At 40.7% G+C, this 22,613-nt stretch overlaps 2 protein-coding genes across 3 annotated transcripts in view; one reads left to right on the top strand and one right to left on the bottom strand.

Moving 5' to 3' along the window:
- Positions 1-11,866, top strand: part of LOC124545986 (sodium/bile acid cotransporter 7-like) — a 28,804-nt gene extending 16,938 nt beyond the window's left edge. The window contains exon 6 of one of the 2 annotated variants that reach the window (XR_006967648.1): positions 11,552-11,866. The gene's annotated coding sequence lies outside the window, so the exon portion shown is untranslated. Of the gene's footprint in view, positions 1-5,426; positions 5,707-11,551 lie in introns of those variants that run through there. The other variant, XR_006967649.1, reaches the window with a different exon arrangement.
- The window catches only part of LOC124545988 (histidine protein methyltransferase 1 homolog), a 48,610-nt gene continuing 36,222 nt past the window's right edge, over positions 10,226-22,613 (bottom strand). Inside the window, exon 5 of the mRNA XM_047124956.1 lies at positions 10,226-10,432. Within this exon, the coding sequence (XP_046980912.1) occupies positions 10,386-10,432 (47 nt within the window). The 3' untranslated portion in view covers positions 10,226-10,385. The remainder of the gene's footprint in view (positions 10,433-22,613) is intronic.

Genomic DNA, 22,613 nt, shown 5'->3' on the forward strand with positions numbered 1-22,613 from the left:
CAGTAAAATGACTTTTGGCAAGACATCCATACAAATGTACATATTACAACCTTTATTTCAAGGTATTATCCATTCTGTTCTATTCAGCTGTTCTTCCAGATTCTTTTTGCTTTCTCTGACGGAGTTACAACCTCTAAAACTTCTTTTTTCTTTTCTCCATGAACTTCAATTCCTTTCCAAATTTCTTCTTGTATTCCTTTACTGCTTGCTCATTGTACAAATTAAATAATGTTGGCCAGAGGCACCAACCCTGTCTCATTCCCTTCTCAGGCACTGCTTCTCTTTCACATTCTTTCATTCTTTATAACTGGAGTTTGGTTTCTTTACAAGTTATAGATGAGTTTTTGATCTGTGTATTGTATCCAATCTTAACTTCAAAATTTCAAAGAGAGTGTTACAGTCAACATTGTCAAAAGCTTTCTCTAAATCTACAAATGATATTTAGGTTTGCCTTCCTTCAATCAACATATCTTGTAAGGTAAGTTTGCCTTGGTCATCCCTACATTTCCCCAGAGCCCAAAATGATCTTCCCTTATGTTGGCTTACATCAGCGTGTTTTTTTTTTTTTTAAATAATTTGTGTCGGTAGTTTGCAACCATGACTTCTTAATCTGATGCTTGGAATTATTTACATTCTCTGTGCCCCCCCCCCCCCCCCTCCAAGGGGCTTGCCACTCTTTGGTGGGTTCGTGTTTGGCTACCCCAGTCTTTGCAGCATCTTTTCCCTTCTGTGCTGCATGTCTGTCCTCTTGCTATTCTCTTTCACCTCCCGTGGGGAACATGTCTGGGATGTTTTTGGGCGTTTTCCGTAGCCGACGTAAGAACAGTCTCACCAATCTTTTTCGTTCCTTTTTTTTTCCTTCAGTCATTCACCTCCTATCCTTCCTCCACTTTGGCATTTGAGGCTCCTCTTTTTCTTCTTCCTCCCCATGCACTCCTGAATGTGAACATCGCCTGGGTCTGGGGCGGAGGATCAGGTTGAAGTGAGAGTATGATCTTGCTCCCTCATGGTAAAGATGGAGCTGTAGCGCTCACAATTCTGAGAAGTGAAGGGTATGGCCCGAGCCTCCTCCACTCATTGTCAATGGAGGAAGGAAGGGTGATGGTGGGAGGTGCTCGAAATGTCTGCAAAATGGCAGCCCATGGTGTTGGAGATAGCAATAGGGCTCACTATCTGTCTGCTACTATCAGGCCGGAAACTGTCAATCTTACCCCTAGTGATATATGCCTCTACGTCCTTTCATTTGTCCTCTAGCCATGCCTGCTTAGCCGTTTTTCATTTCCTGTGGTTCCTCTGTTAGGTGCTCGGGAGTTGTGACCTGAGATGTGAGTAATCACCTAAGGCGGGTGAGCCCCCCCCCCCCCCCCGCCCCCCTCCCTCTGAGGGGCCCCCGAGTAGGAAGGAGCGCATCATCGGAGATGTTGGCAATCATGGGGGATTTTCCCGCAATGAGCCAATCATCATCTTTGTAGTCCATGTCTACCAAACATAAACGGAATGAAGGTGTCAATCCAGAGACCTTCCCAGTTGCACCATGCTTCCTCGTGGTTTCAGATATTGAAGATGGTCAGTTCTTTGCAACAGTAAATCCATTTGTAATTGAAAAAGGCGTTGATGTAGCTGCCGGCCCTGTGAAATCCTGCTCCCATTTACACAATGGTACTTTGCTTTTGGAAATTACTACTTATTCTCAAGCACAACTGCTTGCCGCTTTGCTTTTCCACGGCTATCCTGTTCGTGTTGAGGCCCATAGAACTCTGAACTCTTCCCATGGTAGTTGCAATATAAAAAATGCAGTAAATGAAGCAGGTGAAAACTAATGTCTCAAAAATGAGATCAACAGGAAGTGAAAAATGGCTAAGCAGGCATGGCTAGAGGACAAATGTAAGGGCATAGAGGCATATATCACTAGGGGTAAGATAGATAGTTTCCAGCCTGATAGTAGCAGACAGTGTCATAGTGAACCCTATTGCTATCTCCAACACCATGGACTGCCATTTTGCGGACATTTCGAGCTCCTCCCACCATCACCCTTCCTTCCTCCATCGGCAATGGGTGGAGGAGGCTTGGGCAATACCCTTTGCTTATCAGAATTGTGAGTGCTACAATGGCACCTTTACTATGAGGGAGCAAGATCATACTATCACTTCATCCCAATCCTCTGCCCCAGGCCCAGACGATGTTCACATTCAGATATTGCAGCATCTTTCTCTTGCGGGCAAGCACTTTCTGCTTCATATGTACAACTGCATCTGGGCAGAGGGCACGTCTCTCAGACACTGGCATGAAGCCACTGTCATACCCATACTTAAGCCTGGTAAGGACAAACACCTTCCTTCTAATTACCGCTCCATTTCTCTCACCAGTTGTCTTTGCAAAGTGAAGGAATGTATGATTCATGCCCGGCTAGTATGGTGACTTGAGTCTTGCAATTTACTAACCACTGCACAGTGCAGATTTTGAGAGCACCATTCTGTAGTTGACCATCTTGTCACTTTATCCACCCACATCATGAATAGTTTTCTGGGGGAAATCCCAGACTGTGGCTGTGTGTTTCAGTTTGGAGAAAGCCCAGGACACCTGCTGGAGGACTGGTATCCTCCGTACTCTCCAGACCTGGCACTTCTGTGGCTGCCTACCCCATTTCCTTCATGAATTTTTAGAAGACTGAGTTTTCAAGGTATGTGTGGGTTTTATGCCTTGCCAGAAAACTTTATCCAGGAAAACGGCGAGCCTCAGGGTTCTGTCCTGAGCATCGTCCTCTTTGCTATCTCCATTAACACTATCATGGCCTGTCTCCCGCTAGGCATCTCAGGCTCCCTGTTTGTTGATGATTTTGCCATCTATTGCACTTCTCCACGGACTTGTCTTATTGAGCGGTATCTTCAGCAATGTCTCAATCACTTTCACTCATGCAGCATCAACAACGGCTTTCGTTTTTCCACTGACAAAACCATCTGTATGAATTTCTGGCAGTTCAGTTGGTTTCTTCCGCTGCCTTTAAATCTTGAGCCTGTTGCTCTTATGTTCATTGAAACTACGAAATTCCTGAGTCTCATGCTCATTAGGAAAGTTTTTTGGTCCTCCCTGGCAGCCTGCTGTATGTAGTCCCTCAATGTCCTACATATCCTCAGTGGTACTTCCTGGGGAGCAGATCATACCACCCCTCCTCCGTTTGTACTGGCCCCTTGTCTGTTTGAAACTAGATTATGGGTGTTTTGTTTACGTATCTGCATGTGTGTCCCTCTTATGCCATCTTAATACTATACACCATTGTGGCATCTGTTTGGCCACTGGTGCCTTTCTCACTAGCCCGGTTGGAGTCTGTTTACAGGAGCTGCCAAACTACTGCTGTCCTAACACTTTGACTTTCTCCTCAGTTTGTCTGCCATGTGTGGCTGCCCATCAAATGCCTCCTACTTTGACGACTCCTTTGATCGCCAATATGGGGTGTGTCCTTCTTCTCTGTTACCTCCGGGGGTTCACTTTCGGCTCTTGCTCTGGCAGCTTAACTTCCCCAGTTGGAGTAAACCTTTCACCTCCTTGGCTAAGTGTGGTGGCCCATGTTCACCTTGGCCTTCATTCATTTGCTAAGGACACTACTCCAGCCTTGCTCTATTGCCTTCACTTTCACAATCTTAGCATGGAACTTCACAATAGTACCTTTGTGTACACTGATGGCTATCAGATTAACCATGGTGTCGGGTGTGCCTTCGTCAATCGCACCGACGTTTTTTGGCATCGGCTTCCAGAACACTGCTCAGTATTTACAGCAGAGATTTTTGCCCTGTATCAGGCCATGCAGTACATCCGGCAACACAGGCTTTTCAGTTGCTCCAACTCTCTTGCCCTTCAAAGCCTCTGTGTGCTGTACACTGTCCATCCCTTAGTGCAGCAGGTCTAGGAGAGCTGTCACCTGTTTGCTCTTGATGGAGCCACTGTGATGTTTATATGGGTTACTGGTCACATCGGTCTGACAGGAAATGAGGCTGCTGCCAAGGCTGCAGTCCTCGTACCTTGGCTCGCTAGTTCTTACATTCCCTCCATCACCACTGGTGCTTCCTTCATGGGAACAAATTCCAGGATATTAAGCCTCTCCCAGAGACTTGGACGGCCTCCTCTCGGCCCTCTCGCCATGAGGAGATCATTTTAGCTAGGTTGCATACTGAGTACTGTCTATTTAGCCATCGCCATTTGTTAAGTGGTGCTCCCCCACCACTTTGTACTCACTGTGCTCAACCTTTGACAGTCCGCCATTTCCTGATGGATTGCCCCCCCCCCCCTTTCTTTTTTACTCCTTACATTCTCATTTGTGTTTGCCATCTGAGTTATTGACCATTTTAGCAAACAATGTGCACATTTTACTTTTTATCCGTCATAGCAGTATGGCAAAGGTCATTTAATTTTTAGTTCAGGACCTCTGTTTCTCTAGGGCATATTTTATAAACCTTCCTCCACATCCCTGTTTTCAGCCATTTTCTCTTCCATCATTTGGGATTAACGTGTAGTTGTTTTTAACTCCTCTCTTTGTCTTTGTGTTCTACAGTCTGACATGGGCGCGTATGAACCTAGTTGTCTTTGCACCCTAAAACAAAACAAAACATTCTTTTTGCTTGTTGTGCATATCTTACATATCGGCTGAAATAGTTTTGTCATGGCTAGCTCTCCCAGGAGTCTCAGCAAAACTGAGTGTGACATAGTGCACTCACTGAAAGTCCATTGTATGTAAATTTAACATTCATTTATCATTAATAATCAATCAAATTTAAAAACAAAGACCATTATCACCGATAAAAAGTGGAAAATGACAGCTCTTCTGTCAGTCATAAGATTTACAACTGGTAATGAAACAACTTTGAAAAGTAATAAGCTCCTCCTCATATGTGGATAGAAAAAAATGAATGTATATATCACAGTGACAAACAAAACTGAATCCATAACCGAGTCTTTTTCATTGATTTGTATAATGAACGTACATGACCATCATGCAATTATACATGAATTTGAGTATTATATTAGCATATTTTTTAACAATGGTATGTTTGACACTGTTATATTGTCCAGTTTTTAAACTTAGAAAATAGATACTGCAAGGGTTCATACCAGTAAGTGACAAATATTTGCCTCAACATGAGAGAGAGAGAGAGAGAGAGAGAGAGAGAGAGAGAGAGAGATAAAAAGTTGCCCTGACTGGAAATACATACATGTGTAGCTGTTGCTTTAAACTATGAATCTTTGACTTCTTTTATCATTGAGCTAGGATGTTCCTTAACCCTTTTTCTGAATTATGGTGTTTTTTTTTTTTTGTTAAACTTCCACTTTCTTCCTTGTTTATCATCAATAGTAAAAATAAGGTAAGTAAAGCAGATTGAAATTGTAAGTCTTTATAATGCCATTATCCTTACATAGGTGTACTTCGATTACAGCTTCTTCAACCTATCTCAACTGGTTTGAAATTTAATTCCAAAAGGAATTTGTGAGGTTAAATTTTCCCAATTTAATGTATGGTGCTATAAAACATTGAAATTTTTTGGTTAATATCATGAAGAGAATAATGCAACATATTTGGAGAGGACGCATTATGTAGAGAAGCCCAAATGGAGTACCCAGTTTGGTGAGCACATCCTGTTTGGCAGTATGAAATGTGACTTGAATTAAGCTGTAGATATTAGGGATGAAATTGTTTGATCAATTCTTTGTTGCATTCTGTGCATGTAGCATTGAAGATTTAGACTTAGAAATACCATTTGCATTGTAGAACATATAGCTGATAGGAGGAGAAAAAATAATTTGTGAGACAAGGAAATATTTCACTGCACAAAGCTTCAAATTGAAAAAAGGATCTGTATTATTTTGTGAGAAATAAGAAGATTTCAATAATTAAGATTTTTGTGCTGTATAATTCCTAATGTGGCTACAGAGTGGTTACGTAATGCAGCACAACCGCAGAAAAAGAAGCAAATCTCTTGTTTCAAGTTTGATATAACGATACGTCTCACTGCACTACAGGAAGCTGCACTTGAACCTATTTCCAGGTGTCAAAAAGGAAGAAAACATCACCTGTGAAAGCCTTCAGTGTAGGTTCAAATGAAGTAACACTTCCTTTGCATTTGCAAAAATTATTGAAGTAAAATACCAATGGGGAAAAAATATAATGTCAACAGAAAATCGATGCAAGAATTCAGTGACCTGTAAATGAGTAGTCTAATGTAATTATACATTGTTGAATTTTTCTGTGAGACAGCATAGTAGTCACGTGTTTCAGAAAGGAAAATTTGTATAATCTTCAAGACTGAAATCAAAATATTTGGAGGTGGGTCCATGGTAGAAATATATGTGGACTGAAGTATGGATCACCATATTTTGTGACAAAAGCAAGCAGATTGGTACCAGTGTAGCTGAATGTTACTTTGTAGTACTTGGTGGCTAATTAACGATGACAAGCTGGAGACTTGTCAGACTGACACACTATCAGTAGAACAGCATTAAAATTAATGGCAAGGAAGTTGCACAATAAAATTGATGGAGCATGAGTTTTGGAATAACTGGAGACTATATTCAGTAACATTAAATAACAGATCAAGTTTAGGGACAGTAAGAGGTTTCAGTTGTCTCCCAACCTCACCTATATAGAAGGAGATTTTTAACAGGTTAGTTTTAATAGCTTGTTATAAGTAGTATAAGCATAGTAGTGGCAAGGCTACAAACAGTAGATCCAAGTGGACATTAGTGTAAGTAAATAGATGCAAAATATAAATAAGAACTATTACATATTACTGCTGTTTGTAAAAGCAATGCTGTAGAATTGGAACAGTGATATATATCTTATTTTAGATATTATGTGAAAGGCTCTGTGTGTATCATACACCCATCCACCCTCCATCCGTCCGTCCGTCCGTCCGTGTCTCTCTCTCTCTCTCTCTCTCTCTCTCTCTCTCTCTCTCTCTCTCTCTCGCTCTCTCCCCCCTCCTCGTCCCTCCCTCATCCCACCACCAATCCCTGTCCACAACCTGTAGAGAAGTAGTCAACGTTTGTAGCTCTAGCAACATGGACTCAGTCTAAATGGAAGTCAAAGAAGGTTAAATGTCCTGTCAGCAACAAAGTCATTAGAGATGCAGCCACAATCAGAATGGGGAAGTATACTGGCTAGTTGTGTCCTTATACAATTTAGGGAAACTGTGGAAAACCACAAGCAAGATTACCAGGTAGAAAATTTAACCCTGGTCTTCGTGAATGTAAGTCCAATGCCTCAGCTGCTGTGAGGAAGAAGAAATATTATGGTTTAATGTCCCATCAACAATGAATTCATTAGTGTTGGAACACATCACCAAATTGGAAAGGATGGACAATGGAAATTGGCCATGCTCTTTCGAAAGAACCATCTTGGCATTGGCTTAAGAAAGTTAGGTAAATTGCAGAAAATCTAAACCTATGTTGTTAGATGGGAATTTGAACTGCTGCCATACTGAATAATAGTCCAGTGTCATACCACTGTGCAACCTTGATCAGTCATAATCACTCTACCTGTTTTGTACAACTTTGTGCACAACAATAAGGAGAGGTGGGCTACACAGTGATGCAGCAACTGTCATCGTAGGAAAGCTGGACAAGAGCAGAAATGATTAGCGAGCAAGTTAACACAGCAAACAGAAGATTTATTTAACTTGTATTTCTCCAAGTGAAGGAAGACTCATTACAAATATTGTAGCAAGAAATAAAGTCAGCTATCAGTGTCCGGAAGGAAGAGGCCTGCTGAGCATGAACAGCGGTATTGTAGTTAGGTGGCTCCAAGTACTACTGGATTGAGTGGCTGCCATTGTGGTGACGGAGGGCGCTCATAGTACTGAGCGGGTGCACACCGTTGTGGCTGCCGAATCCTGTCCAACTGCTATCGGTGTCAGATGGAAACATGCCATTCCATTACGAACTTCACGACACCTGTGGGGTGGTATCGATATGTGATACCACACTACCAACTGTCTCAGCAAGAACAATTAGCATTTCCTTTGATGCAAGTGGATATGATTGTACTTGAAGAAGATAAGCCAGTAACTGCTAATTGAACAAAGCTGGATATGCATGGGATTTTATCCCTCTATGACAAAGTATCCACTTTATAGGGTGCCCAAAATATTATTTTTTAAAAGTTCCAAATACATGCTATTCTGAATTCAGCTTAGAGACGACATAAATCCTAATGTGACTTTTTCTTTTTTTGTGTACCCAAAAGGGGGAGGGGGATGCATCTTGTGGAATCTTCACAAGTGGATTTTGAGTGTACACCAGTGCATACATGTTGGTGAATACTTTGAAAAGATGAGAATGTGTTATGAGTTTGCCAGTATTGTAAGTACAACTGTTGTAAATTTCAGGCCCTGTGAAGTTTTCCAGTGGTTGTAGTTTTGAGAGGTCTGATGGAGAAAATGATATAATGCTTCCAAGCGAAGTGGTACAATAGTTAAACCATTCTGGTTTATGATTTCTGTGGTTTCCTTTAGTTGCTTAAGGCCAGGGTGGCTCTCGTGAAAACGACATTGCTTCTGTGTTCAACCAGAGCTTGCGTCCAGGAATGGCTGATTAAGAAAATTGATCATGATTATGAAGGTGAGCAGATTAGCCCAAGTTTCAATTGGCTGTTAATACACTTTACAGAAGTAGGTGCTCCCAATTGATGTATAGTTTGACATCAGCACTAGAATGATTTTTTTCCTTCACCTTACTCCATTCATGGATGTTACATAGGAAGAACAATTCTCAGAACCCTTTGTACAAGTGTGAATTTGTGTCATTTTACTATTAAGGAGGTCATTATGCAGTCAGACAAATATGGTAGTGTTGGATCTCAGAATTTTGAGAATAAGGCTCTAATCAACACAAAATGTCTTTCTTGGAGCATTTCTCACAGGAGTTTGATATTTTGCTACAAAAAAGGAATTAAATGAAGTACACCATGTTGTCCTGTATTCATGATTTATCAAGATATTAGTTGTACATTGGAAGACTATTTCTCTCTATATATCATTTTGCTTTTTATTATTCTGTTTCCACTTATTCTAGATAGCAAGTAGCAGGTCATAAGTAATTGTCCTACCCCCAAATGTATGACTATTGCAGTAAATGAAATATTGTAAAATTTATTCTACTCTCTCGTAGCACACAATAATTTTAAAATTTTTAAAGTGAAATATATTGTGCTTTGGACTTTGCTTCTGAATAATGCATTCTGATTTTAAATTTGCATCATTGTTTATACCATCCATTATTTTTAAATTTTTATTGAGTAAAAATTTAAAAATAATGGAATATTAAGAGTACATCAATTGATAGGCGTAATATGATATACAATTTATGCAAAATTTAATTGGTTATTGAAATCGAGATACTTTGGTTACTAATGTTATCCTTTCGTACTTGCTTTGAAAGAAAGTAATAATGTTTTCCACATTGGTGCCATAAGATGACTAACTTGTTCTTACAATTTTCCCATGTGAACTCAGTCATTAGGAACATTGTGCTTTGCAAACTTTTTTTCTGTTGTACAAGGCCAAATCCTGATTGCAAGGTAGGTATGAACGGCTATTATGAAACAACTTAAAGCCAGTTTTGGTAATGGCAAAAACTGGATTTCATACAAAAAATTACACATTAGGGAAAGTTTAATATTTTGAGTCTCGCCTATCCTAAACTTAGCATGTAATTAACTTTTCTTTAAGTACATAATTTTTGATGAAGTGGTAATTTGCCACCTAAAGTAACACATTCCAGTAGATAACACCGGGGTTGGGAGAATTTTCATTAGATAAAAAGTTTTACTACAAGTTTCTCAGGTTTTTATTTAGTAAAGACAGCATTTTCTGCTGTGTACTGTATGGCACAATTCATCGTACCTCAAATGCAGTTCTTGTTTTCTGAGAGAGGACTGTTGAACAGGACATTAAAACTCTTGTTACAAGACCTTGCCAATATGCTTACTGCACCATAATTGTCCTCATATTCTTTGATGAACATTTTATGCAATGTAACTGTTTCATTTGCTACACACACATCTATATAAATGAATCCTGTCTTACGCCAAAGTGCTGCAGTGTCAGCCACTGTCAAGTATTCATTGGAAGTGGAGGAGAAAAAAGAAAATCACCAAGATCGTTGATTTACTCCACTGCTGCTTTCACAACTTTATATATGCATACCATACCTATTTACAGCATTAATGAAGTCCAAAGCGTTGCAAATAAAAATTCATTTTATTCACTACTTATGGCCAAAGTTCATCAAAAATTAAATTATATACAATACTCATTTTTCATAACTGGTTCTGATGCAGGAGACAACGTGTACAGTTATTATGAAGATTTTCCTGTAGAGATGATGCACATAAGCTGGTTTTATCTACCTTTTTTGAAGGCAATTTTTAATATTTCTCGTTGGACACCTGTAATCAATCAGAAAATGTATAATTTTTAAAGTTTCTGTATGCTAAGGGTGATTCTGCCATTAAAAGGCAGCTAGTAAAGAAACATTAATTGAAATTCATTTTCCTATATTAAAGAAAAAGCAAAAAATAAAAAAATTGCAATGATAAGTCAATTAACCGCACACAAAAAATATGCAAATAAAGATGTACTACATACACTAAACATTTGTGAAAGCTGTAACACCATATAGGTTATACACAACTAAAAATGAATTTTTACCACAAATTAGTTACTCAGTGATTCACTGATGATTAAGATTACAGAAATGTACATAATCTCTGTACTGCATGTTTTTAACTCATAGGATTAAAGTAGCCATGTGCTAGCAAGAGATAGCTGTTACCTTGGACAAACTGCAGCCAAAAGTTGAAATTCTATTATCACCAGTATTGTGAAATTGTCCAGTCTGTCCAAAAAAATAATGTAAATGAAACTGGGTTCCCAGAAAATAAATATAATGCACTGAAATTATTCAGTGATTACTTCCTCACAGTGACAGGCTACTTTCAATAAACAGCATGCTTGTGCAAAGGTACAATTCCAGGTTGGCCTCACACTTCTGATGACATGGTGGAAAGAATTTGCAAAATGTTTGAACAGAGTTTACAAAAGTGTATTCACCATGCAAACAGAGAACTGGCAAAGCCTCATATGACTTGTCTGGTAAATGTTAAAGTGTGGTTTGGTCTATAAACCACACAGACTATAATAAGCGCAAGCTCATCAGTTTGCTGATAAAAAAGAAACCTTTGACTTAAGCAGTTCTCTGCTAGAGGATATGGAATATGATACATTTTTACCATGGTTAATTTTCAGTGATGAAACATCATATTGTATTAGCAGTAAAGTAAACTGACATAATGTGTGCATGTGGGAACTCCGGAACCCTCAGACATTACTGAGCATGGAAGAGACTCAAATAAAGTGAATGTTTTTTTGTGGTATTTCCTGTGAAAAATGTATGGTCCCTCCTTCTTTTAGGAAAACACAGTGATTTGAATAAGCTATCTTCAAATGCTGCAGAACTGTGTTTTTCACAACTTCAGGAGGACTACGATGAACTCATTTTCCAACAGGATGGACCTCCTCCAAGCTCGCACTACAACATACATCAGTTTATCAATGACACTCTGCCTCATCGCTGGACAGGGCGCACAGATCCCAAGACACGGCCTGCATTCTTGGCCTCCAAGATCACCAGACACGACTCCATGTAATATTTTCTTGTGGGGATATGTGAAGCAAAGTATGTTCATCTCCCCTTTACGTTCTGACATAGAAATAGTGCAGAACAAAATAACAGCCGCTACAACTTCTGTAAAAGCAGATACATTGTGTAAGCTATCGTCTACAGGTTGTTCGTGCTGCTACTAGTGGACACATTGGGCATTTGTAACAGCATAGCTAAAACTTAAAGGTTATTTTGCAATTCATCCATGTTTGTAGCATATTTTTATAAATAAATATCTCTGTTCATGCATCTGTATTACATTTACGTCAACAAACACTGCAAAACAGTAGACAGTTTAAAACATGCAACTCTTCAGTTGTTGTTGTTGTCTTCAGTCCTGAGACTGGTTTGATGCAGCTCTCCATGCTACTCTATCCTGTGCAAGCCTGTCCATCTCCCAGTACCTACTGCAGCCTAGATCCTTCTGAATCTGCTTAGTGTATTCATCTCTTGGTCTCCCTCTACGATTTTTACCCTCCACACTGCCCTCCAGTACTAAATTGGTGATCCCTTAATGCCTCAGAACATGTCCTACCAACCAATCCCTTCTTCTAGTCAGGTTGTGCCACAATTCTGTTCAATACCTCCTCATTAGTTATGTGATCTACCCATCTAATCTTCAGCATTCTTCTGTAGCACCACATTTCGAAAGCTTCTATTCTCTTCTTGTCTAAATTATTTATTGTCCATCTACCTCTCATTGTGCCCTTCAATAAGCAATGTCCTGCCCACTATCCTTCCCACCCCTCCCCTAGTGGTATTCCGCCATACACCCAACCCACAAAATATACTCGTCCATCCCTACACAACCCCTGCTCCCAATCCCTTACCTAATGGCTGATATCCTTGTAATAGATTTAGATGCAAGACCTGTCCCATACATCCTCCCCCTACCATCACAACTTTCCCATCAAAGGCAGGGATACCTGTGAAACCAGTCATGTGGTCTACAAGCTAAGCTGCTACCACTGTGCTGCATTCTATGTCAGCATGACAACCAATAAGCTGTCTGTCTGCATGAATGGCCACTGATAAACAGTGGCCAAGAAACAACTGGATCACCCTGTTGCTGAGAAAACCATCCAACATGACATTCTTAATTTCAATGACTGCTTCACAGTCTGTGCCATATTCATCCTTCCACCAACATCAGCTTTTCTGAACTGCACAGGTGTCTGAAATATGTTCTACGTTCGCATAACCCTCCTGGCCTCAACTTTCGTTTGTCATAGTCCTCAACCACGTAGATCCTTTGTTGTTCCCATTCCAGCACTCTATTCCACCAACACACCTAGTCTTTTTACTTCTCCCCTTTTCCGCTACCCCCTCTACCTCTGTCTAATGTCCTGACTGCACCTACCTGCCCTACCCTCTCTCCATCTCGTGCCTGCCTGCTCACCAGCAGCTCTTTACCATCCCCCACCCCTACCCTGCTATCCCTCCCCCTCCCCATCCCAGCCTCCTCCTTACTCCCACCCAGTTGCCTTTCCCATCATGCACTGCTGCAGCTGCCAGAGACTGTGTGTGTGCGTGTGTTGTCTATTATTGACAAAGGCCATGTTAGCCAAAAGCTTATTTGTGACTGCCTATCTGCAACTCAGCATTTCTGTTAAATGGTGAGTAGCACCTATCCTTTTCATAATATTGTTAGACTCACATTAAGCAATTTCAAACAAACATCAATGACCTGCTACTATCAGATGTAGGCATTTATGGTCATGCAATAAATGTAAAACATCTTTGGTGGGAGCTGGATAAAAAAAGTAAAATGGAGTCAATACATAAATAAACCTTTCAGGAAGCTCAGTTTAACATGTTTTGCACTTAAAACTATCTCTTTTGATTATGCTTGATATTACCTTCTGCAGCATTGCACTGACTCGACTGAAAAGAGCAATAAGAGTAATGCATAAAGCAAATAGCTGCACATCTTGCAGAGGCATCTTTAAGGTTCTTCTAATTCTTATACTCCTTGATAATTATCACTGCTGATAATAAAGAATATCTTTCAGGTAGACTGAGATTTTTAGAATAACAATACAAGACAAAAAAAAAGTTTTATTTGGATTCTACCTATATGCTATTTACAATGTTGCAAAGGTGTTCAACAGACTCGCTTCTAAAATAAAGCAAGAAATTGGGAATAGCAACCATTTCAAAAGAAAATTAAAAATATACCTTAGTAGCCACTTCTACATATTATTTGAATGTCCAGATTAAAGGACTAAAATGCTATGTTAGCTGATGGCAAGTAGCAATGTTTATTGTATACATGCAAGACAAATGGTAGTGTGTTGTAAACAGGACTCTGTTGTTATGGATGCACATAACTATTATGCTTCAAAAATAACTGTTTGTTCACATAAATAATTTAACAGGGTGAAGGTAACAACATGTCAAAGGATAATTCCCACCTTCAGAGAAACTGGTGTTGGAGCAAAGGGTCCAAATAGCCTGGATCGTGAAGCAGCCATTGAAATCAAGCATGTTGTTCTCAGCAGCATGCTCTGCCACTGGTCATCAGCTCTGCTCTTGGACACAGTTGGAAGATTCCAATTCAGTTTAGTTGGTAGTCATGTTGACATAAAATTTTGTGCAGAAATTATGCTAAAGTTTTCACAGCTGGCCCTGCTTTGACAAGATAAGCCTGTGACAGGACTGGAGTAGGATGTACTGGCTGGGTGTATGAAACAGATTTTGCACCTGGATGGTCCACTGTGGTATGATGTGGTACAAGGAAGGACTAGGTTATCATGCATAGATTGATATGATAGCGAACTGTGGGGAGGGTTCAGGATTGTAGGTTGGACGTTCCTGGCAAACAGTACGTTTTGGTTGATGCAGTCTGTGGTGATATAGAGGAAATGAGGGAGAGGGAGGGCGGTGTATCTTTGCAGCTGAGAGTGGTCACAGCATTAGGTATGTATGTGGATATGGCACAGGAAAACTGTCTGTGAACTAGATTTTGGGGACAGTGCCTGCTTTTTAAGACCTCAGTAAGAACCTCAACAGACTGTGCAGGGATTTATCATCAGTGCAGATGGGATGTCCATGAGTAGTCAGACTAAATGAGAAAGTTCTTTTGATGCGGAATGGATGGCAACTATTAACATACAGGTATTGTTGGTGGTTAATGGGCTTGACATGGTCACAGGTTTAGAGGGATGCATCACAGAGATGGACGTCCTGTGGGAAATTGTTTGGAGGTGTTGGTCAACAAGAGCTGAGATATTTCAGTGTGAACACTCACCAACTACATTGAAGTGCCAGAACTGTTACATTTATGGATTTTGGGCAGCATGCAAAAGGTGAGTGTACAGGGAATGGTTGGGAAGAAGAGGCAGATGGATTTGGAACAGAGCTTCTGGAATGAGCCTAAGGACTTCAGTATGGATTGGATGCTATTGGATTTCTGGGTTGATATCACTATGGCACGGCTTGTAGGTGGAGGTAGTCATACAGTTGGCAAATGCTTTCTGTCATGTGATTGCTATGGTGCATCCTGTCTGCAGGGAGGATGATTAAATTGGGGTCTGTGTTGAGGTTGTGGAGATGTTATTGCCTCTGTTGAGATATTTGTGTTCCAGGAAAGGAATCTGGAACAGGATGGTGAAGCCAAGTTGGAGGTAAGAAATTCCTAAAAGGTTACCAAGCAGTGGTTGGGTGGGATTGGCAAGGGAGGAGGGTTGTAGTTGGATGGCAGTATGAACTGCGTGAGGCAATGGTCAATACTAGTATTGAGTTGGAGAGATTGGTAGCAAAGAAGTGTTTCCACTGTAGGGATTGGGAGAGGGAGTGTAGGCCTTTAACAAGTCCAGTTCATGATTGGACATGGGTGAGAAGTGGAAGGTGAGGTCTTGTTTGATAGGACTGGATTCTTTTGTAAGATTGAGAGATCTTTGATGGATAATTTGACAGCAGTGTTTTGGGTTTGTTTAGGTTCTGGGTTTTATGGGCTGTTTGGAGGGAGTTTTGGGGGTTGTAGAATAAGGAAGAGGTCAGCAAGCAGTATTTGGATGCTATGAGGGTAGGATGGGTACTAATGAGTAGAGTTGTTCCGTGGCAATAACATCAATAAACTGAACACTATTGCAGGTGGTGTCTGGAGTGCTCCAAGAGTTGGAAGACAAGGATTTAATTTGAGAGATATGTAGTTGGGACTGCACAGTAACAATATCATGCAGAGTGGTTCACAGATGCCGTTATTGTGGTGATTTATTTTCCCTAGTAACAGGTTAGTGGGGCACAGGGATCAGAAGAATCTGGAGTTTTGAAGATTATTGTGAAAGGACAGGTGGCATCCAGAGATGGAATTTTTTCATGGTTAGACCATTTCAGGGAGAGGAAGTGTGGGGGGGGGGGGGGGGGGGGAAATTCCATAGCATATGCAGCATTTAAGGAACAGGATTTGGGACTGGGTTTCAACTAGGGATAGGGATACTTTCCTGAAATGATGTACTGAGAAATCCATTGCCCAGTGTGCTGAAGATCTTATTGAGATCTTCACAGACTTGCACTATCCCCCAAACATAGTCTGCAGACATATTTCCCGTGTAATTCTCCCCCGCTTCCCCCTCATCAATCCTCTGACCACTCCCAAGAACTAGTCGCAAAGGAGGATCCTCCTCATCACCCAATATCACCATGGACTGCTTACAGCATTTGGCTAACACATGGACTTGCCTGTCAGCCTAAAGCAGTATTGTCTTTCCTCATCATTCATCTGACACTTGTGTCTTCAGCGAATGAACTGATGGCATATGGGTGTACTAGGAGCGTGGTTCATATTCAAGTGCTTCCCTATTAAACCTACAAAAAGGGTTCTCTTACACTACCATATGCATTTTTCAACAAACTTCTGGAGCACTGTACTGACCGAGATGTATCCACTTCCAGAAGTTTTCCATTTTGTGTATTTCCAGGTGTCAGGAACTCTTACTTTCTGTGATTTATCTGTACACAGTTTACGCTTATAAAATTGGTGTTGTTGAAGAAGCAGACTTACAACTAAAAGGATCATGATAGCTAATGATTTTAATATAAAATGTAATGAATGAATCCAGTGAATCACTGATCTCAGCCCATCATCTGATTTCAAGCCAAACTTCAAGGAATTCACAAGAAAGACAGAGAGAACTGCAACCTGTATAGATAATAGTCTGTAAAATTATGCATTTGATGATACAAAAAAATTCTGCATTGATTTAGGAAAATCTAATCATTCTGCATTGTTTCTGGAGCCGCCAAAAACATATTAACCATACATTAGGAAAGCATGCATCAAATAATACTTCAGTAAATAAAATATAACTTGTTCTACTGCAGACTTAAACAGGCCACTGGGTCATTGTAATATAAGTTCTAAAACTTATGACAATTTCATGAAAGCTTTTTTGTGTGTTTTTAGAGTCTGCCATAAAAAATTACAAGCATAATAAAATCAACACCTGTTGGTATAAAAGCGCCAAGTGGTAAAAAAGATGCAATGAACTAAACACAGATTTTATGAACTATGTAAAACAGTATAGAACTGTAATTAGATGGGTAGTAAAGGCAGCAAAAGAAACAGTGCACACACCAAATTCATTCTGAACCATAGAAAAAGTCCACAAATCTCTAATATTAAATTAAGTGATAATTTCAAATCCTTCAGAAACAGAGCAGAATTATTCAATGAATTTTTTTTTTTTATAAATATATCAGAATGAGATGTTGATGTACCATGTTACCTAGATAATGTCCACCTCTTCAATTTCAATACCCACCAGAATAATTAAAATAGTTCCTAGTTTAAAATCAGAACCCCTGTCTGTAATAATTAGTCAGTCATCTGATGCAGAATGTGTCCCAGATGCTCTAAACTATGCGCAAAGGAAGATGCAGTGAGCTACCAACCAGTAAATTTCCTCCAAGTATTTGAAAAAAATTGTTGCAACTGAGATCCTAAATTTCATGGCAAAATCTAATATCATCACATTAAATTTGTGCAGCATCCAGAAAGGGAAGAGTACAATAAGAGCAATCAAAAAATTCTCTGAGAAAATTTGTTTATCTTTGGACAAGGCCCAAAAAGCCAGGAATTTTCTGTAACCTTACAAAGGCTTATGACTGTGTAAACCAGTTCCTACTATTCCATAAATTAGGAAGATATGGAATTAACAATAGTGAAATGGGTCAAATCATATTCAACAGATAGAAAGCAAAGTAGTGTTGTAATATCAGGTATAAGAAGTTATTTCTCAGACTGGAAAATTATTTCATGGGGAGCCCCAAAAGTTCCATTCTATGTCTCCAGTGATGCATGCGCATACTTTAAAAAGCCCGCGCATGTGACAGTGCTATGTTATCCACAAAAGGTGCCCAGACTTTTGTTTATGGGTGGGGGTTCACCATCAGAGCCCACCATAGGCCCCAGTCTATTTAAGGCTATCCGAACTACGTTCGACCTCAGTTATCTACGTGTATTGCTACAGCTCTTAATGAACACAATTGGTTCCTGCTGAATGTTACTTAAATACTGTGTTTAGTTGTTAATGCTTCTCTGGAATAAAGTTGTGTTCAGTCTACTGGTTGTGTTCCACTTATACCTAATTACAACACGATTGGTGATGAGTGTGGTCCCAATCTCCATGCAAATTTCTGCTCTGGTTGGTCCTCCATTTATTCTAACAATGGCTGATGGTGTTACAGAGGACATTTTATGTCAGTTGGTCGAACAGCAAGACTCATTTGACATGGCATTGCACCACCAATCACGGGTGCTGGACAAAACGCAGGTACTTTGATCACTGGCTTCTGGTTTATCTAATCGGCACACTGCTCAGTCTGTGTCACCTGCTGTTTTGCCCTCCACAGCACCCATGCTTTATCTGCCTCCCTTATCTACATACGATTAGTCTGTTGAGGAATGGGATGCATACCAGAAACACCTTCAAGCTTGTGGGATTACTGATGCTATTTTATGTCATGCCTTGTACCTTTCATGGGTATCACCAAGAATGTATCAAGTCCTATGTCAACTTTCTCCTTTGCAGGATCCTTCTTCGTTAATGTTTGACCAAATGTATGAACTTCTTTCAAAATACTACTGTAAGCCCACCCATATCTTCGGATCCCGGGCTGAGTTTACCGCTGTAGGAAGCAACCACATCAGTCCTATTGAGCGTGGGCGGCTGAACTCCATGAGTTAAGTCTTAATCGTTGTTTTGTGTCCGATGTGCATAAGGAGTTGTATGCTGATCAGATGGTGAGAGATGCTATCATTTGTTTAGTTCCGGATCGTGAGCTGCAAAAGCAACGCCTCTAGGGTGGAAACCCATCCCTCTCCAAGGTTTCAGCTATTGCACAGTCATTCGAGGTGCTTAGGGTAACCAAACTGAGTCATGGTGTGAGGTATCAGCAATCCAACCTTCTCCTCCACACTGAACTTCAAATAGTTCGCAGAAGAAAGAGAAGGTCACAGTGGTCCACACATGATCACAGCGTCAAGGTGGCTGGCTTCGCTCCCAGGAGTAGCCTAGTAAGACTACAACATGCTGAGAAAATTTATGTGAAATGCATTCCAGATTTTCTCTCAGTTGTTCTGCCACTAATGCTGCTGAGTCGGGAGGTCGGTAAAAGGAGCCAATTACTAACCTAGCTAGGTTGTTGAGTGTAACCTCCACCCATAATAATTCACAGGAACTATCCACTTCTACTTCACTACAGGATAACCTACTACTAACAGCGACAAACATGCCACCACCTGTTGCATGCAATCTATCCTTTCTAAACACCGTCTGTGCCTTTGTAAAAATTTCAGCAGAATTTATCTCTGGCTTCAGCCAGCTTTCCGTACCTATAACGATTTCAGCTTTGGTGCTTTCTATCAGCGCTTGAAGTTCCGGTACTTTACAATGCAGCTTTGACAGTTTACAATTACAATACTGATTGCTGCTTGGTCCCCGCATGTCCTGACTTTGCCCCTCACCCTTTGAGGCTGTTGCCCTTTCTGTACTTGCCCGAGGCCATCTAACCTAAAAAACTGCCCAGTCCACGCCACACATCACCTGCTACCCGTGTAGCCACCTGCTGTGTGTAGTGGACTCCTGACCTATCCAGCGGAACCCGAAACCCCACCACCCTATGGCGCAAGCCCAGCTTGGACAGTGATGTTACCGCCTGGTTGCCTCCTGTTCACAGTGTACGACACACCAAGCAGCTCCCGGGGCATTGTTATCTCCTTGACTGATACCGTGCAATGCAAGGGACCATATACAAGCGGACTTCGCCAACCACTTTCTGAACGCTTACTGCCTGTTGTTTGTCGATGCGTATTCTCATTTTCCATATGTTATTCATCGTGTCTCCACATCCACAGCTGCCACCGTCACAGCCTTGTCCAAAATTTTTTCACTCAAAGGCTTGTCCACTACATTAGTGTCTGATAATGGTCCAAAATTTTCATTGGAAGAGTTTGCGGTATTTTGTGATTCCCGTGGTATCTGTCACATCCTTGCCCCACCATTCCATCCTGAATCTAACGTTGAGACAGAACGCCTAGTGCAAACATTCAAAACTCAAATAAAAGAGTATGTTGCCTCAGATTGGTTTCTCTCCTCATACTGCTACCACTTCACACCATTTGGCGAGAAGAGCCCGGGCAGAGCTACTCCATGGGCATCAGCCAAGGACACTGCTACACTTTCTGCACCCTCCATCTAGACATCAACCCGTGCAGCCACTGTGGCTCTTCTGGCTGGACGTGGCTATCTGGATCGTATGGAGGACAGACTATGCTTGAGACACCATGATCAGCTTCGCCTTCACGTGGACAGTCGGGCACCCCCTGATGTCACACCACTGCCTCCAAGCCCGTCCACATTGGGCGTCACATCACCTGCTCCTGCCAGTTCTTCACTCCCGTGTGAGTGAGGGCATCTGTTCTCGGTAGCCGAACCAGCAGTTCCGTCACCTGTCCCTAAGCAACTGATGCCAGTATCATCAGCACCACGAGCACCATCATCAGAGGCAATGCCCGATGTCAACATGGAAACTGCCCTGGCATTGCTGGTGTTGCCATATGGTTTGACATGCGAAGGAGGGTAAAGAATGTGTACACGCCAGAAGCAGTTCAGACCGAACACTTACTTTGCAGCGCGCTATGTTAGCCAGAGCCCAGTGGATGAGGAAGACAGCATGGACATCTTAAGAATCTGTGATCTTCCTAAGAGAGGAGGAAGGTTGTGTCACGTGTGCGTACTTTCAAAAGGCCATATGTGACAGTGCTAAGTCGTCCAAAAAGGAATACTGTGTTCAAGTGGAATACAGTTATGTTCAGTCTACTGCTCGTGATGTATTTATACCTAACTACAACAATGCTGAATCCTATTTTTGTTTCATTTAAATGATTTACCTCAAAATATAGCATCCCACTCAGTTTTATTTGCAGATGACACATCTGCACTCATTGGAAGTTAGATCACAGAAGGAGTCATTGACACCCTAAACAGCTTAGAGCATTGGTCTACCGTAATTTGATTAAAATTAAACATGGCAAAGACCCAAAAAACACAGTTTAAAACTAAACAATCAAAATCATATAACTCCCAAATTACCTGTACAAATCAGGAACTTAGATTCTGTAAAATTGCTGGAGATATATCTTAGAAAATAATTTATCGTGGTCTTCTCACATAACCCACTTGCCAAACAAGTTAAAGTCTTGCATTTGCAATTACAAAACTGTCCTAGGACATGCAGTTGACATGGACATTATAAAAATTGTTTATCACAGCTGCTGTAAATCCGTTGTAAGATACAGAATAATCTTTTGGGGGGAATGCAGGTAGTGGAAATAGGATATTACTACTACAAAATCCTGTTCTTATAAATATCAACAAGAACAGGAAAAAGACAGACTATATCCTTTTCCTAATATTGTTGATATTCCAACCTGGAGCTTCTATTGTTCTATTATGAGACATATGTGTAATATTAAGACTACCGTATTTACTCGAATCCAAGCCGCACATTTTTTCCGGTTTTTGTAATCCAAAAACCCGCCTGCGGCTTAGAATCGAGTGCAAAGTATGCGGAAGTTCTGAAAAATGTTGGTAGGTGACGCCACAACTAACTTCTGCCGTCGAATATATGTAGCGCTACACAGGCATGCTTTGCAGGCACAAAGAGAAATACCGGCGCGAAAACCTCTGCGTCAGTAAATAAATTGAAAGAAGGTGGAAGGCGAGCTTTTTTCTCCGCCCCGAGTTTCGACCACTGCATTTTCGTACATTATCCAACGAAGTAAATACAAATTCCGTATTGTTCATCTTCGAATGTAACAGCATTTCAGTGTACTACGAAAATTCGACTGACAAGACTGTTGGGGATGTTTGTCAAGGTGGCCAACTCTACGTTCTGAATTTTTTCCTACCTGTGAGATGAGATGGTTGCTAATAGGAACTTTTATGAATTGTGCATTCACATGCATTATTCTCTTCACCATAAGAATAATATGAATATAAACATTTTGCCATGTATTCTTTCGTATTTGCTGCTATCTCATTTAAATCTTGTCTGCCTAATAAACTATGAAACTAGAGTGAGACAACAGCAAACGCGGAAGAATATACATATCATATCATGTTTGTATTCGTATTATTCTTATGCCTAATAGTGATACAGTCAGAAACGAAGCAAGGTCAATTGATTAGATTTTTAAATCTAAGATGACTCTAATTTCTATGCAGAATATAATGTACTAAAGAGGCGTCTGCAAACGGAGAAAAATTTTCGCTAAACTCTCGTTCAGAATGTCTTCTGTCATTCGCAGTCTATTATTTGGTTCTTGTTGATCATTATCAAAGAAAGCAGCAGTGTAAGTAACAACATATAGCAGTCTCTTGCCATTGTTTCGCTAATGAGAC

The sequence above is a fragment of the Schistocerca americana genome, chromosome 8, assembly GCF_021461395.2.
Source record: "Schistocerca americana isolate TAMUIC-IGC-003095 chromosome 8, iqSchAmer2.1, whole genome shotgun sequence".
Lineage (NCBI taxonomy): Eukaryota > Metazoa > Arthropoda > Insecta > Orthoptera > Acrididae > Schistocerca > Schistocerca americana.